The sequence below is a fragment of the Sander vitreus genome, chromosome 21 (genome assembly GCF_031162955.1).
Source record: "Sander vitreus isolate 19-12246 chromosome 21, sanVit1, whole genome shotgun sequence".
Taxonomy (NCBI): domain Eukaryota; kingdom Metazoa; phylum Chordata; class Actinopteri; order Perciformes; family Percidae; genus Sander; species Sander vitreus.
In genome coordinates, this window is record NC_135875.1 from 14,155,105 (window position 1) to 14,167,316 (window position 12,212).

The 12,212-nt window shown below is 42.8% G+C and overlaps 2 protein-coding genes across 2 annotated transcripts; both read left to right on the forward strand.

Annotated features, from left to right (window-relative positions):
• On the forward strand, positions 1 to 3,701 carry tbx6 (T-box transcription factor 6). The gene is given in 9 exon segments (XM_078279626.1): positions 1 to 253; positions 515 to 728; positions 895 to 1,162; positions 1,271 to 1,414; positions 1,562 to 1,632; positions 1,723 to 1,781; positions 1,912 to 2,191; positions 2,336 to 3,506; positions 3,508 to 3,701. Coding segments are annotated over 9 exon segments (2,328 nt in total). The 5' UTR covers positions 1 to 183; the 3' UTR covers positions 3,559 to 3,701.
• A 2,161-nt stretch (positions 3,702 to 5,862) lies between these two features.
• On the forward strand, positions 5,863 to 12,021 carry prodh2 (proline dehydrogenase 2). The gene is made up of 10 exons (XM_078279636.1): positions 5,863 to 6,093; positions 7,003 to 7,193; positions 7,500 to 7,626; positions 8,374 to 8,445; positions 8,593 to 8,673; positions 8,891 to 9,034; positions 9,159 to 9,325; positions 9,583 to 9,693; positions 11,154 to 11,242; positions 11,451 to 12,021. Exons 1-10 carry the CDS (start codon positions 5,863 to 5,865, stop codon positions 11,624 to 11,626), a joined length of 1,389 nt encoding a protein of 462 aa, XP_078135762.1. The 3' UTR covers positions 11,627 to 12,021.
• Positions 12,022 to 12,212: the final 191 nt, after the last annotated feature.

The window sequence follows — 12,212 nt, forward strand, 5'->3', positions numbered from 1 at the left end:
GAACGGAAATAGAGGCAACAAAGAACAGAACATCTTAAGAAGAGGTCTCCAGTACAACAGAAGATTGATATCACAGGGAATTTGTACAAGGAAACCAAGAAGAAACAACAAGAGTTGAAGAGTGAAATGTCACTTTGCAGCAGGTGAAGAGGACGAGTAAAAGGACAAGCACAGACAAGGAAGATGCTGAGCATGGAGATGTACCCCAGTTTGACTATGGGACCACAAAGGATCGGAGACTGCTTTTACAGAGGTAAGAGGGAGTATGTGTGCATGCGTGAAGAAATGTAATTTAATGCGTTTTAATGGTTTGCTCTTCCAAAAGAAGTTGGATTCAGATGTTCACTTACTTAGTTTGTTGGCAGCCAAATATATATATTTTTAAAGTGACTGAGCACTGATTGGGTCATTGATTTGATTTGATGAACTTTTAAGACCAACATTTGCACCCGTATTTGCTTTATTTCAACCATTCATGTAAAGGTTTTTATCCTGGTTTTGTGCGTTCCCACAGACCGGCAGGCTCCGGCCCACATGCCGTTGTTCCCTCCCGCCTGTGACGTTGCGGCCAAAGCCCTGCCCCAGAGGCTGCTCGCCCCTCCACCTGTTCCCAACAACCCTACCACCAAAACCCCAAAAGATGAGGTGAAGATGGAGCTGGAGAATGCATCCTTATGGAAACAGTTCAGCTCAGTGGGCACAGAGATGATCATCACGAAGAAGGGCAGGTGAGAGAACATAGTGCACTGACCTTTGACTCAATTGTCTTTATCTTAACTTTTAATCCTCCTATAATTACCATTCAGATAACTTCTCCAATCCTATACTGTAACTTACAACCAGCTGTTTCTCACATCTTTTCTGCTATTTGTCCACCGTCCCTCCTTCTCTTAGACGGATGTTCCCCGGGCTGAGGTTAAAGCTCTCAGGCCTGAACCCATCTCTCCGTTACATCCTCCTCCTGGACATCATCCCAGCGGACAACTCCCGCTATCGCTTCCAAGGTGGTGGCTGGCAGGCTGTTGGCGGGGCAGAGGCGAGGCTACCGGACCGGGTTTTCATCCACCCAGACTCACCAGCCACAGGAGCTCACTGGCAGAGCCGCACCATCTCGTTTCACTACGCCAAGCTCACCAACAACACACTGGACTCACAGGGACATGTAAGTACAGCAGAGTGACTGACCCAGCACCAATGCAGTACCAAACCTCCACTGGTAGATTTTGTCTTCATGGTGCAGCTGAGTCAATCTCTTTTCTTTTATTTCCAGATAATCCTGCACTCGCTGCATCGCTACCAGCCCAGAGTTCATGTAATTGAAGCCAGAGACGTGCTGAGGTGGGGCGGAGGGCAACACTCCTTTGTTTTCCCTGAGACCCAGTTTCTCACAGTCACTGCCTACCAGAACAACAAGGTACCATAATACTACATTTGTATAATAAGAAAGGGGCTACTGATTCTATGCATGTAAGACAATCAATGCAAAATCTAGAAAATGAGAGCCAAGTACAGAACTAGAGGGAAGGTAGACCAAGTATCATTTCTCTTTTGTTGTTTTCAGATCACAGAGCTGAAAATCAGCGCTAACCCCTTCGCTAAAGGCTTCCGAGAAGACGGCATGAACAGCAAAAAGTAATTCACAATAAATGCTCACATTTAAACACTTCACACTGTTGCATATATATTGTGGATGATCTGACCTATTCCCCTCCTCTCCTGCAGACAAAGAGATGCAAGACAGAAGCGCAAAATATCTGTCCTGACAGAAACCTTGGATATTGGTAAGTGGAATAAGCAGACGGATGCCACTTTAAATCATTAGTTTGGGCATTTGTTTGAAATTACTTCCTACATTGCCTTGAATCCTTGAATTACCTTATCCTAAAACATCACTTTTCTTGTCTCTCTCAGTGAACTGTGATCCATGCGACTCTACTGAGCAGCTGCCGCAGCCCATAACAACCAGCACAGACCTGCAGGCCCTCGCTCTGGCCTCTCTGCCCCCACTGCCTGACCCCTCCTGTGGGTTCAGACCAGAGGGAGCCTCCTATCAGGACACTCTGGTCCCGGAGCAGCCACTAGATCTCGGCCAAGCATTCATGGCATCGCAGATGTCCGATATTGGCATCTCCATGGCCAATGGGATGCAGGGCACACCAGGAAGTGAGGTGGCAAATCGTGGGATTGAAAGGTAGGTGTGCAGAGAGAGAGAGAGAGAGAGAGAGAGAGAGAGAGAGAGAGAGAGAAGAATTTACTTGTGTGTGCATGTTTAATTAAGCAACAAATCTTTTTATTACTAACATATATATCTGTTTTTTCTTTTTCTCCTCAACAGATCAGACACTATGGGTGAACCAGCGTACACCTCCACCTTCCCTGCGGTTCAGAGCAACTCCTCCTCTTTCCCATCAGCTCCTCTTCCTCAGTCCTCCTCCTCCTTCTCCTCCCTCTCTGTCCCCGACTCTTCAGATACATCCAATCCTCAGTCTATGGACTATCCCTCCATTCTCTCCTCCTCCCCCACGCTCTCCTCCTCCTCCACCACCACCACTCCCTCACTGCAGCAGACCTCCTTCACCTTCCCCACTCCGCCTCCTTCTAACTCCTCCTCGCCACAGCCACTCCTGTCCTCCTCCTCCCCCTCTGCCAACCAATATCACACCATCCCAGAGACAATCAGCCCCCATACACCTACAGACGCCTCTTTTCCTGCCCCATCTTCCACGTGTCAGTCAGGTCTGCAGGACCAAATGTCAGTTCATTCTCTGCTCACTCAACCTGGTCAGCCTCTGCTGGGTGAATCTATGACCTGTGGAAATAATGCACCCAGCGATCAAAGCTCGGAAGCATTTATCTATCCAAATATCCTTTCTGCAAATCCTGATCCTGCTCCAGTTACCGCTCAGCCTCTCCCCAACTACAACCACCCACCAGCTCCCAGTCTGCCGTGCTCCCTACACGCTCATGTTGCCCCCACATCTTTTGCCTTCTCCTCCGTCCCTCAACACATGCAAAATCGGTCGTTTTCAAATATGTCTTCCAGCTATGCCCACCATGCTCTTCACCTCCCAAATCTGAGCCACCAAGGCCAAGCTTCTACCTTCCCTCCCTCCTCCTTCACTCATCCATCATCCTCCTTTTCTCACCCTCACCCTCCTTTCCAGCCCTCCTCTTGCTTGGCTGTCTCCTCTTCTTTCCAGCAGTCTGTTTCCTCAGTTCCCTCAATGCCACCAACAGCCCATCCTCAAAACCTGCCCAATCCCTCTACTTCCTCATACCCTCCGGTCGAAATAGGTGCCATCCCACAGTTCAATCCTGCCGCTCCCTATCGTCCAGAGATGGTACTGCACCACCCGTCTCTTCTCCCTCAGCTGGATCCATCACTTCCCTCCAATCTTCCCTCCTCCACCCCTCCCCCAGCCCTCTACCCTGCCTTTCCGTCCTACCCTCTCCGGCTTTGCCAGGACCCTCACTCATCCCTCTCCATTCCATTCAGGCATCTGTACAGACAACACCAGCATGGACACGCCCACCCTCAGGGGTCCTACCTGGATATGAGCACAAGAGCTGTGTTTTAAAATATAGTACAACATTATTGTTGGCAGAATGTTTTGTCTTGATAGCGCTTTTAGGGGTTTTAGCAATGTGTAGCATTAGTTCAAGTAGCCGAATGTTCTGTGTGTGTGTGTGTGTGTGTGTGTGTGTGTGTCTGTGTCTGTGTGCAAGTCTTCCCAAGATTTCAGCTAAAAAGCAGATTCATGAAATTGATCCAAATTTGTAAATAGCTGTTGAAGAATTTCTTTTTAAATATTCATTCCAGTGTGAAAAATAAAAAAAGAATCCCAGTACGCCAGGCTTTTGTGATTCAATTCTTTCCCACTGAAAATACTAAAAGTGACTGTATAGAATAAAAATGAGGTTCTTTGTTTTTCAAATCACAGCAAAGGTCTTCTGCCAAGAGTTAGATGAGAAGATTGATTCTACTCTAATGTTTTTATGCGAAATATGGAGCTAGCTCCAGGGGACGGTTAGCCTAGCTTAACATAAACCTGGCCATTGCACGTTATATCTTGTTGTTGTTTGCTAAACAAGTGGTTTTATGGTCGGGGGGTTATGTGGGACTACTTCTTGGCCGGTGTTGCACCAAACTGTGGAACTCAATAGATTCTGGGACCTGTAAAGTTTTGTCATACTTTATTACATACTTTATTTTAATAAGTAACAGCTACCAAACATGGTGCTACCTACTGAAATGTATAACGCGTCAGATTCTGTGATGCAACGTCCTCGTAGAGGATTAACTGCATTAAAAAGACCAAAGGGTCATCCAGATATTGACAAATTAAGTGTTAAGGCTTTACAGATAGACCTTTACAAAACATTCTAAATACTAAGGGAATTCCATATTGGTAACAGCCAGCTGCTATAAAAAATATATGTAGTAGATTGAGGTTCTAGTATGGATTAAACAAATGAGATATAGGGTTAGCATTAACGTATTAATCTGTCAGCTTTAAAGAGGCCTGTGCCAGGCTGTGTGTCCCCGTTTCTGGTCTTTATGCTAACTTAAGCTAACCCCGCTGCTAGCCCAAGCTTCAAATTGAATGAACAGACATGAAAGTGGTATCGATCTTCTCAGCATGAATGTAAATAACAGTTTTTCCCAAAATGTCGAACTTTTCCTTTAAACTGCAGGGTAACATCTAGACTAAAATTTGTCAAAATCTTTAGTCATTACCCTTCTCAAGCTTTCCTTCCTTCTCTTTTACTTGCAAGAATTGTGTTTTTTTTTCTTCTTTTTACCAAAACTGCTTCAGATGGACAGTAATTATATAATTTTTAGACAGAATTATATTATATTATATATTATATTATATAGAATTATGGACAGGAAATTAAGGCTTTTTAAGAGATTAATATGATTGCCTTGGACCTCCTTTCATTTCTGCATGATTACTTAAATATCCCAAGAGTGCCTAACCCTTTAGTGAACAGCTATTAGTATTTCAGGCCTGGTTGGTCAGCAGTGCCAGCATAGCAAAGGTCTGAGTGAGCTGTGTGTGACGTTAGAGGGTTTTCTGTCAGGTCAGAGATATGTGACAAGGATGGTGGCAGGTGGTTAATCATTTCCACTCCTGGCTGCTTTGCTTGGTCTTTTGGAAGAAAAAAAAATGTTTAAACTCAACCCCACTCAGAATATAACTGACGTGTCTGATAAAGAGTCCTTAATTTAATGTTGGGATTTTGAATGTGCATTCACAAAAGCTTGCACTGTTAAAAAGGCAACATTATTGTAGGTACAATTATAAATGCAACAAGTTGAATTCTGCTACTTGACCCTCTTTGATTGCACTACTATCTGAATGCCTAGAATTGCCTTTTAAAGCCACATTTATTCCAAACCTTCTAGCAAAAAAAGCCAGATCCAACATGACGAATGTTTTAATACGCGACAAAGCAAGCTTTTCATGTCCATTTAGTTTAAAGTCAAACCGAGGGAAAACTTGTGGGTTGATGCTAAGGGTCAACTTGATGTTTACTTAAATTTAGTCACTTATTAACCAGTGAGTAAGCCAAAAGATGATGAATTTTACTGGTCTACATTGAGACCCTCAAATCGCACCTGCTTAGCTTTCCATCATTTAGAACTTCCAAGAGTCACTTTTGGGAAGGAGGGTAAGATGTTTCTACTGACTGCTGCAATTGTATTGTCAATTTCAGACACATTTGGTACTTTTGGAGCAGCCTAACAGACACCTCAAAATTACAACAAAGGAAGATACAAACACTTCAAATCATTGAGACTGCATCTACAAGCAGTGTCAGTGACATACAAACACACACATACACACTTTTCCAGGGATGATGATGTGCTCTCGCCTGCGTCCCTCACTCCCTTGCCTCTCGCCGCTGAGGCTGATGGGTACTGGGGCCTCCAAGACGGTGGCAGTCAAGCAGCCCGACCTTCTCTCAGCGTCTCTGGCCTTTGAGGATCCCAGTGCTTTCAGGGTGAAGAGTTTGGGTGAGCTGCTCCGTGCTCTGGGCATCTTCCGCCTCTGCTCCTTCCCTGTGCTTGTCAACAACAGTGGGACGGTAAGACTTGAGCTTGCCACTTGTCATTATTATTTGAAGTAAAATGAGATGAATAAGATTGACGAGTGCATGGATAAAAAGAGTGGGTGAGGCATGGAGATCAATCTTTGACACTCTAATGTTGCACACTATGAATGTACAAAATAAGTGCTTCTGTGCAGTGGTGGAGGAAGTATTCAGATCCGTTACTGAAGTAAAAGTAATAAATAATAAAAGTAATACCACGCTGTAAAAATACCTACAAGTAAAGGTCCTGCATTGCAAATGTTACTTAAGTAAAAGCATGATTGTATAATCAGGAAAATGTAAAGTATTTAAAGTAAAAGAATGAATGCAGAAAAACAGCCCCTGTGATTGTGATACTATTATATCATTACATTATTATTACTCGTGCAATAATGTAAAAGTAGGATTTTACTTTTGGTTGAGGTGGAGCTAATTGTGTTTAAACTATTTTGTATAGGACAGCAGCTAATAATTATTTTCATTATGGAATAATATGCTGATTATTTTCTCGATTAATCGATTGTTTGGTTTGTAAAAAATCTGAAAATAGTGAGAAATGCCATCACAAGTTCTGAGCCCAAAGCTTCACCTTCACAATGCTTGTTTTGTCCAACCAACAGCACAGTATTCAAAATGATTGACGATAAATTAAAATAGTTCAAAAGAACAAGCAGAAAATCATCACATCTATGAAGCAGGAAACATTAAATATTTTGCATTTAAAATTACTTAAATAAGAAGGATAAAGTGGCATGAAAAGACTCAAGTAAAGTACATGTACCTCAAAATTGTAAATCTATTTAGTTACATACCACCACTGCGTCTGTGTCACCTAATGAATCCCTTTCCTCCTCTCCATCATTCTTCTTCACCTTATCTGTCCACTTCACCTTCTTCTTTCAGCTGATGTCGGTAGCACGCACACTACTGGGCAGAAGGGGGTTTTCCTTGCTGCTGCGGCCCACCATCTATGCCCAGTTTGTGGCTGGAGAGAATGAGAGTGAGATCTCTCAGTCCATGGAGAAGCTGAGCATGCTGGGACTGAGGCCAATGCTGGCCGTACCAATCGAGGAGGATCTGGGAGAGAGCACAGGGTATGACAAATTGTTAATAACTCGGTGTGCTCGGGCTTGACAAAACAGCAAATTGCAACCACCACATAAAAATGTGTGAAAAAAACAAACCAAACATCAGAATTTCACAAATTAAACTGGACATTTTAATTGGAAACGGATGGTTTTCCTCAAAGAGAACTAGAGGATAGAAAAAACAGTGGAGGTGCACTGTTTTTTCTTCAGTATGCTCCTCTTTTGGGCAGTCACACTGATTTAGTTCACATTAATGTGATTGAACATGGCCAAAGTGAATTACCGTACTTTATTGCTTTTTGTCACCACCAGAGAGAAGAGATATGACGACAACATGGAGGCCATGTTGGAATGTGTGCAAATATCACACAGCAAGGCCTGGAGCAAAGACCCAATGATGCAGCTGAAGATCACAGCCCTGATCAGCCCGGAGCTGTGTGTAAGGCAACAATTTCCACCATTCATAATGTTTTGAGGAAATTACTTGCTGGGACGTTTTCAAAACACTAACATTTTTACTGTAAATTAGATGTTTTTATGGCCTGGGAAAATCCTGACGAAATTCCGGCAAAATTGAGATTTGCTCTGCAAGTCAGTCTGGCTTACATGGTGACGATAGCGCAGCGACGGCAAGCAGCATTTTGTTCATAGACAGTATATAAGATATATGATTTTGTTTACTTTCAACATGACGGCCATCGCAACCCGTTGATGCCGCTGTCACTGCTACGTCACCCGGATCGTTGGTCTGGTTGGTTGAAGGACTATCCAATTGCGCCCAGAGGCATTTGAGCGTCGTCCGTTGGTGACGTCCCTTTGGAAATGGGCTGTGAATGAACGTTCCCCAGACCCACTCTCAGTTACAACTGAGAAGGGTCTGGTGTCAACCAGGTTAATGTTTTTATGCAAGAAATGCATTTTTAATTAACTCTCAAATGCTAAATCTTTCAATAGAGGGGGGCATTTCATATTACATTTCTTTGGTACAATTATCTTTCTGAGCATTTTAGTTACAAGGCAAACCATTGGGGAAATTCCCAGGTTTTTGAGGTCAAACAGTAGCTGATTTGTTCAAATGCGTGGGAAAAAAGATAAGAATACACTTTTTAGTGTTTTATCTGTCCACGGCTCTTCCAGTTTGTTCTCGAATTTTGTGTCTTTCTTCTTACTGACTGATTGTATAAAGGTGAAACTCACGACCCTCATGGCAGAGCAACCATATGACCTGAATCTTCTTGTCAGAGCTATGGATGGAGAGGTACGTCCACAGTACACCAAAATAACAGTTTGTCAGATGTGTTCCCTTTCCCCAGTTTATACATACGTTTACAGTGTTGATTAGGGTGATTCTGTTTAATTAAATGTTTAATGACCTCTGTCCTTTGCCTGAAACTGCCTCTTTCAGTCAATCAACTTCCCTGGTTTAGATGACAGGGAAGTTGCCCATTTCCTATGTGGCCTGCAGAGACTCAACAAAATAGCAGAGGTATGTGAAGGGCATTTATATTGCACGGGAGAACTGCATCAAAGTGATATTGTTTTGTAATGAATGTTATGAATTTGAACACTTAATTTATTGTGACTATTTATTTCTGCACTCCAAGGCTTCACTGTGTCTGGTTTTGATGTGTTAATCTTAATAAGGGAAGTTACACATTTATTTTTAAAGATCGACTGTGTTTTTTTTTTTTTTTTTTTTAAAGGCAAGTGTAAACAAAGTCAGAGTCCTGGTTGATGCAGAGTACACCTACATGAACCCCGCCCTCTCTCTTGTCACCATGGCGATGATGAAGAAGTTTAACAAAGATGGCACGTGGATTTGGAACACATATCAGTGTTACCTAAAGGCAAATATCTTAAATTCTCTTTTAATTTTTTTTAAACTAAAAATTTTACTTTCCTTTCAATTTGCATATATTCTTAAAAAGGAGACATTATCAAATAGTCCCATTTTCCGTCTGTCTCTTTCAGGAGTCCAGGTCTCTCCTGTTAGAAGCTCTGCGCCTGTCCAACAATGAGGGTTTCTGTCTGGGGGTCAAGCTGGTACGAGGAGCCTACATGGACAAAGAGAGGAAGCTGGCAGAGAAAGAGGGTCGTCAGGACCCCGTCCACCAGTGCTGGGAGGACACCAATGACAGGTAGATAAGAGGCAGCGGCCATTAACCACAACCAGGCATCCCAGATAACGCCAAAACTACATAAAACTGAGTCCAATACTTGTCTGGGTTTGGTAAATGTTACTAATGCACCTGAATGTATGCTAAAAAGCTTTTTATCTGGATTAAAATCAACTCAAGTGCATTAGTTGTGTTGCATATCGTAAACTTGGCCTGATCATTTCTGGCGGTGAACTTGACTCGTTACACATTTCATCGGTTTATTTGTGTTTGTGCAGTTATAACAGCTTGCTGGATGTGATGCTGGAAGCCATTTCCCAGAAACCAGAGTGCTACAGGATCATAGTCGCCACTCACAATGAGGAGTCAGTGAGACAAGCTGCCAAACGGTTAGACCCTGTGACAGAGCTAAGATGGCTCGGAGAGCTTTCTTTTCTCTCTTTAACGACTTTCTATTCAACAAATTGGTGTTTAATGGTGAACAAATGCCAGGGAAAAGTAAACAGAACAGTAGACAGAAAATACAGAGAAGCTTCCGCGAGCTATTGTGACTACGCTAACGGTTAGCTCGCCAGCTACAGCAGTTCACCATTAGCCCTGCGACAGTGAGTATCACCAAGCTTCTAGTCTCGACTCTCGCATTGTCAGACTTTCCTCCACAGCGCTGCGGAGGAGGGTCTGGCGAATCCACACAGCAATCCGGTATGGGAGAAAAACGTGCTCTCATTTATTGGCATTTCTTTAAACCAATCACAATCGTCTTGGGCAGCAGATAGTCTAGCTAGCTGTCTGGATTTACCCTGCAGAGATCTGAGGAGCAGTTAATCATAGTCCTCATAAATCGACCAGAGTATCAAAATTACAACAAAAAGAAAGCGGAAGGTAACGGGACATCCGAAAACGGACATCCGGCGGAATTTCGAAGTTCTACGAAGTAGAACATCGTGGATATAGACTAAACCTCCACCAAAGATCCTTTATACTAAAGATGGCGCATTTCAAGCATCGCCAATGGTATGAAACGGTACACACTACCTGTCTCCTAAAAAGGCGTGGCCTTGTTTGAACGTGTAGTGAACGTCATGTGGATGAATGAAAAGTTATGCTTGAATAATTTATTAATATGTTCTTTAGCTAAAGTTAGATATGTACACAGCTAAAATACATATTTAGCATCACAGAGATTAGTTTTGTTAGGACGTTAGCTTCTCTGTGTTGCCAGATCTTGGGAGAGTTTGGTCCTGAGACAGAAACAGGTCTCAAACTAAGCTAATTTTCTCCTGATGTGTCCGCCATTTTAGTGTCAGAATGTTCTGGAGATATGTGGCTTGTGAGAAATGGGTCCAATATCTACTTTGGTGACTATGGAGCGAAAGGATAATCTGTGTTCACGTTCACTTCTCCCGTTTGAATCAATACACTCAGGACCTGTCGCTAGTCTCCTGAAGAGGAGTGGCAGTGGCGGAGCCCACATGACACAGATACAGGAAACTAGCTTGAGTTGGGGCGTCTCGGTTCTAAACCGTCTCTGCCTCTACATAACACACCTGAATCTTGAACCGAACTGTTGGTGGTCAAGTTGCATTGTGGGTAATGGAGGCGTCAGGCATTGGCAAGTAAGAATAATTTAAAAAATACTCTCTGGTTCTGCGGAATCGTTTGATTCTCTTTTAAACTGTACATTGTGAGTGCTACAATGTTATTATAGGAGTGCAATGCTAAATCAATGGAGTACACTTTTAAGCATTTCACGACCTCTTAAATGTATCCTGCGACCTCTAGTGGGGGTCTTGAGCCCCAGGTTGAGTACTGCCATTTATGATATAGCTATTGTGTATATCATCTTCAGGATGGAAGAGTTGGGGATAGACAATGATGGAGGCTCAGTATGTTTCGGCCAGCTGCTGGGCATGTGTGATCACGTCTCCCTCACACTGGGTGAGCTGTGCCTCAACTGGCATTCTTTACATTTACATTTTCCGCAAGAAGTCCAGAGTCTTTTACATCTATAGCTTGATGCGACACATGGCTGAACTTGCAAACCTTCAGTGGTAGGACAGCAGCTCTGGCTGGCCAACCTCTCTTCATGTAAACTACTATGGTCAAGATTTAGATACTAAAACTCACTATCTCCTCTTCCTTTCAGCTAAGGAGGGTTATGCTGTATACAAGTCAGTGCCATACGGCTCAGTGGACGACACGCTGCCATACCTCGTGCGTAGGGCTCAGGAGAACCGCACCGTGTTGCAGGGAATCCGTAAAGAGAGGGACCTACTGAGGCAAGAGCTCTACAGGAGACTGAGTCTGAGGAGAGGCAGCTAATAATAGAGAAGAGGCATTGGTGCTGAACCACTGGACACATTCATATTAAGGTTCCCAATCAGGAAACGATGGAGCAATAAGAAAGCAACATGGAAACACTGTTGGCCATTTGAATAAAAGAATGTTAAAATCCATGCACACTCACCTATTTCTCGAGTTGTTATGAAAGCCATAACCTACTGTATGCTAATGAAGAATAAAGTGAATTTAAATTAAGCATGAAAACTTGCAATAGTTGTGATCAAAATGACTGTGTATAGTTCAACTGAACAATTAATGATTTAATGAAAACTGAGAACAATAAGAGCAACAATGTTAAGTTTGATGGACAATTTGTTCAAATACTAAACTACATATAACCTATGTATGTAATACTTTTTATTTTGACTGCCGGTAAAATAACAGACCTCTTAACTTCTGGTGAAAGCTCTAAAAATATGGGGGAAACTGTTAATTGATTGACTGATCACCTACATCTTACAATTACAAGATTAGAAATTGTTCTTAAAGTCGTAGAAAGTGACATTAAAACCTTACATTTACCATTTATGTTTTCTGCTGTCAAACTCCTCTGTAGCACAAAGTC

Coding starts and splice junctions, on each gene's coding strand:
- prodh2 (XM_078279636.1), top strand. CDS start 5,863: ATGATGATGTGCTCTCGCCTGCGTCCCTCACTCCCTTGCCTCTCGCCG. Junction 8,446..8,592: donor TCAGAGCTATGGATGGAGAG/GTACGTCCACAG, acceptor TGCCTCTTTCAG/TCAATCAACTTCCCTGGTTT. Junction 9,694..11,153: donor GTGAGACAAGCTGCCAAACG/GTTAGACCCTGT, acceptor TATCATCTTCAG/GATGGAAGAGTTGGGGATAG.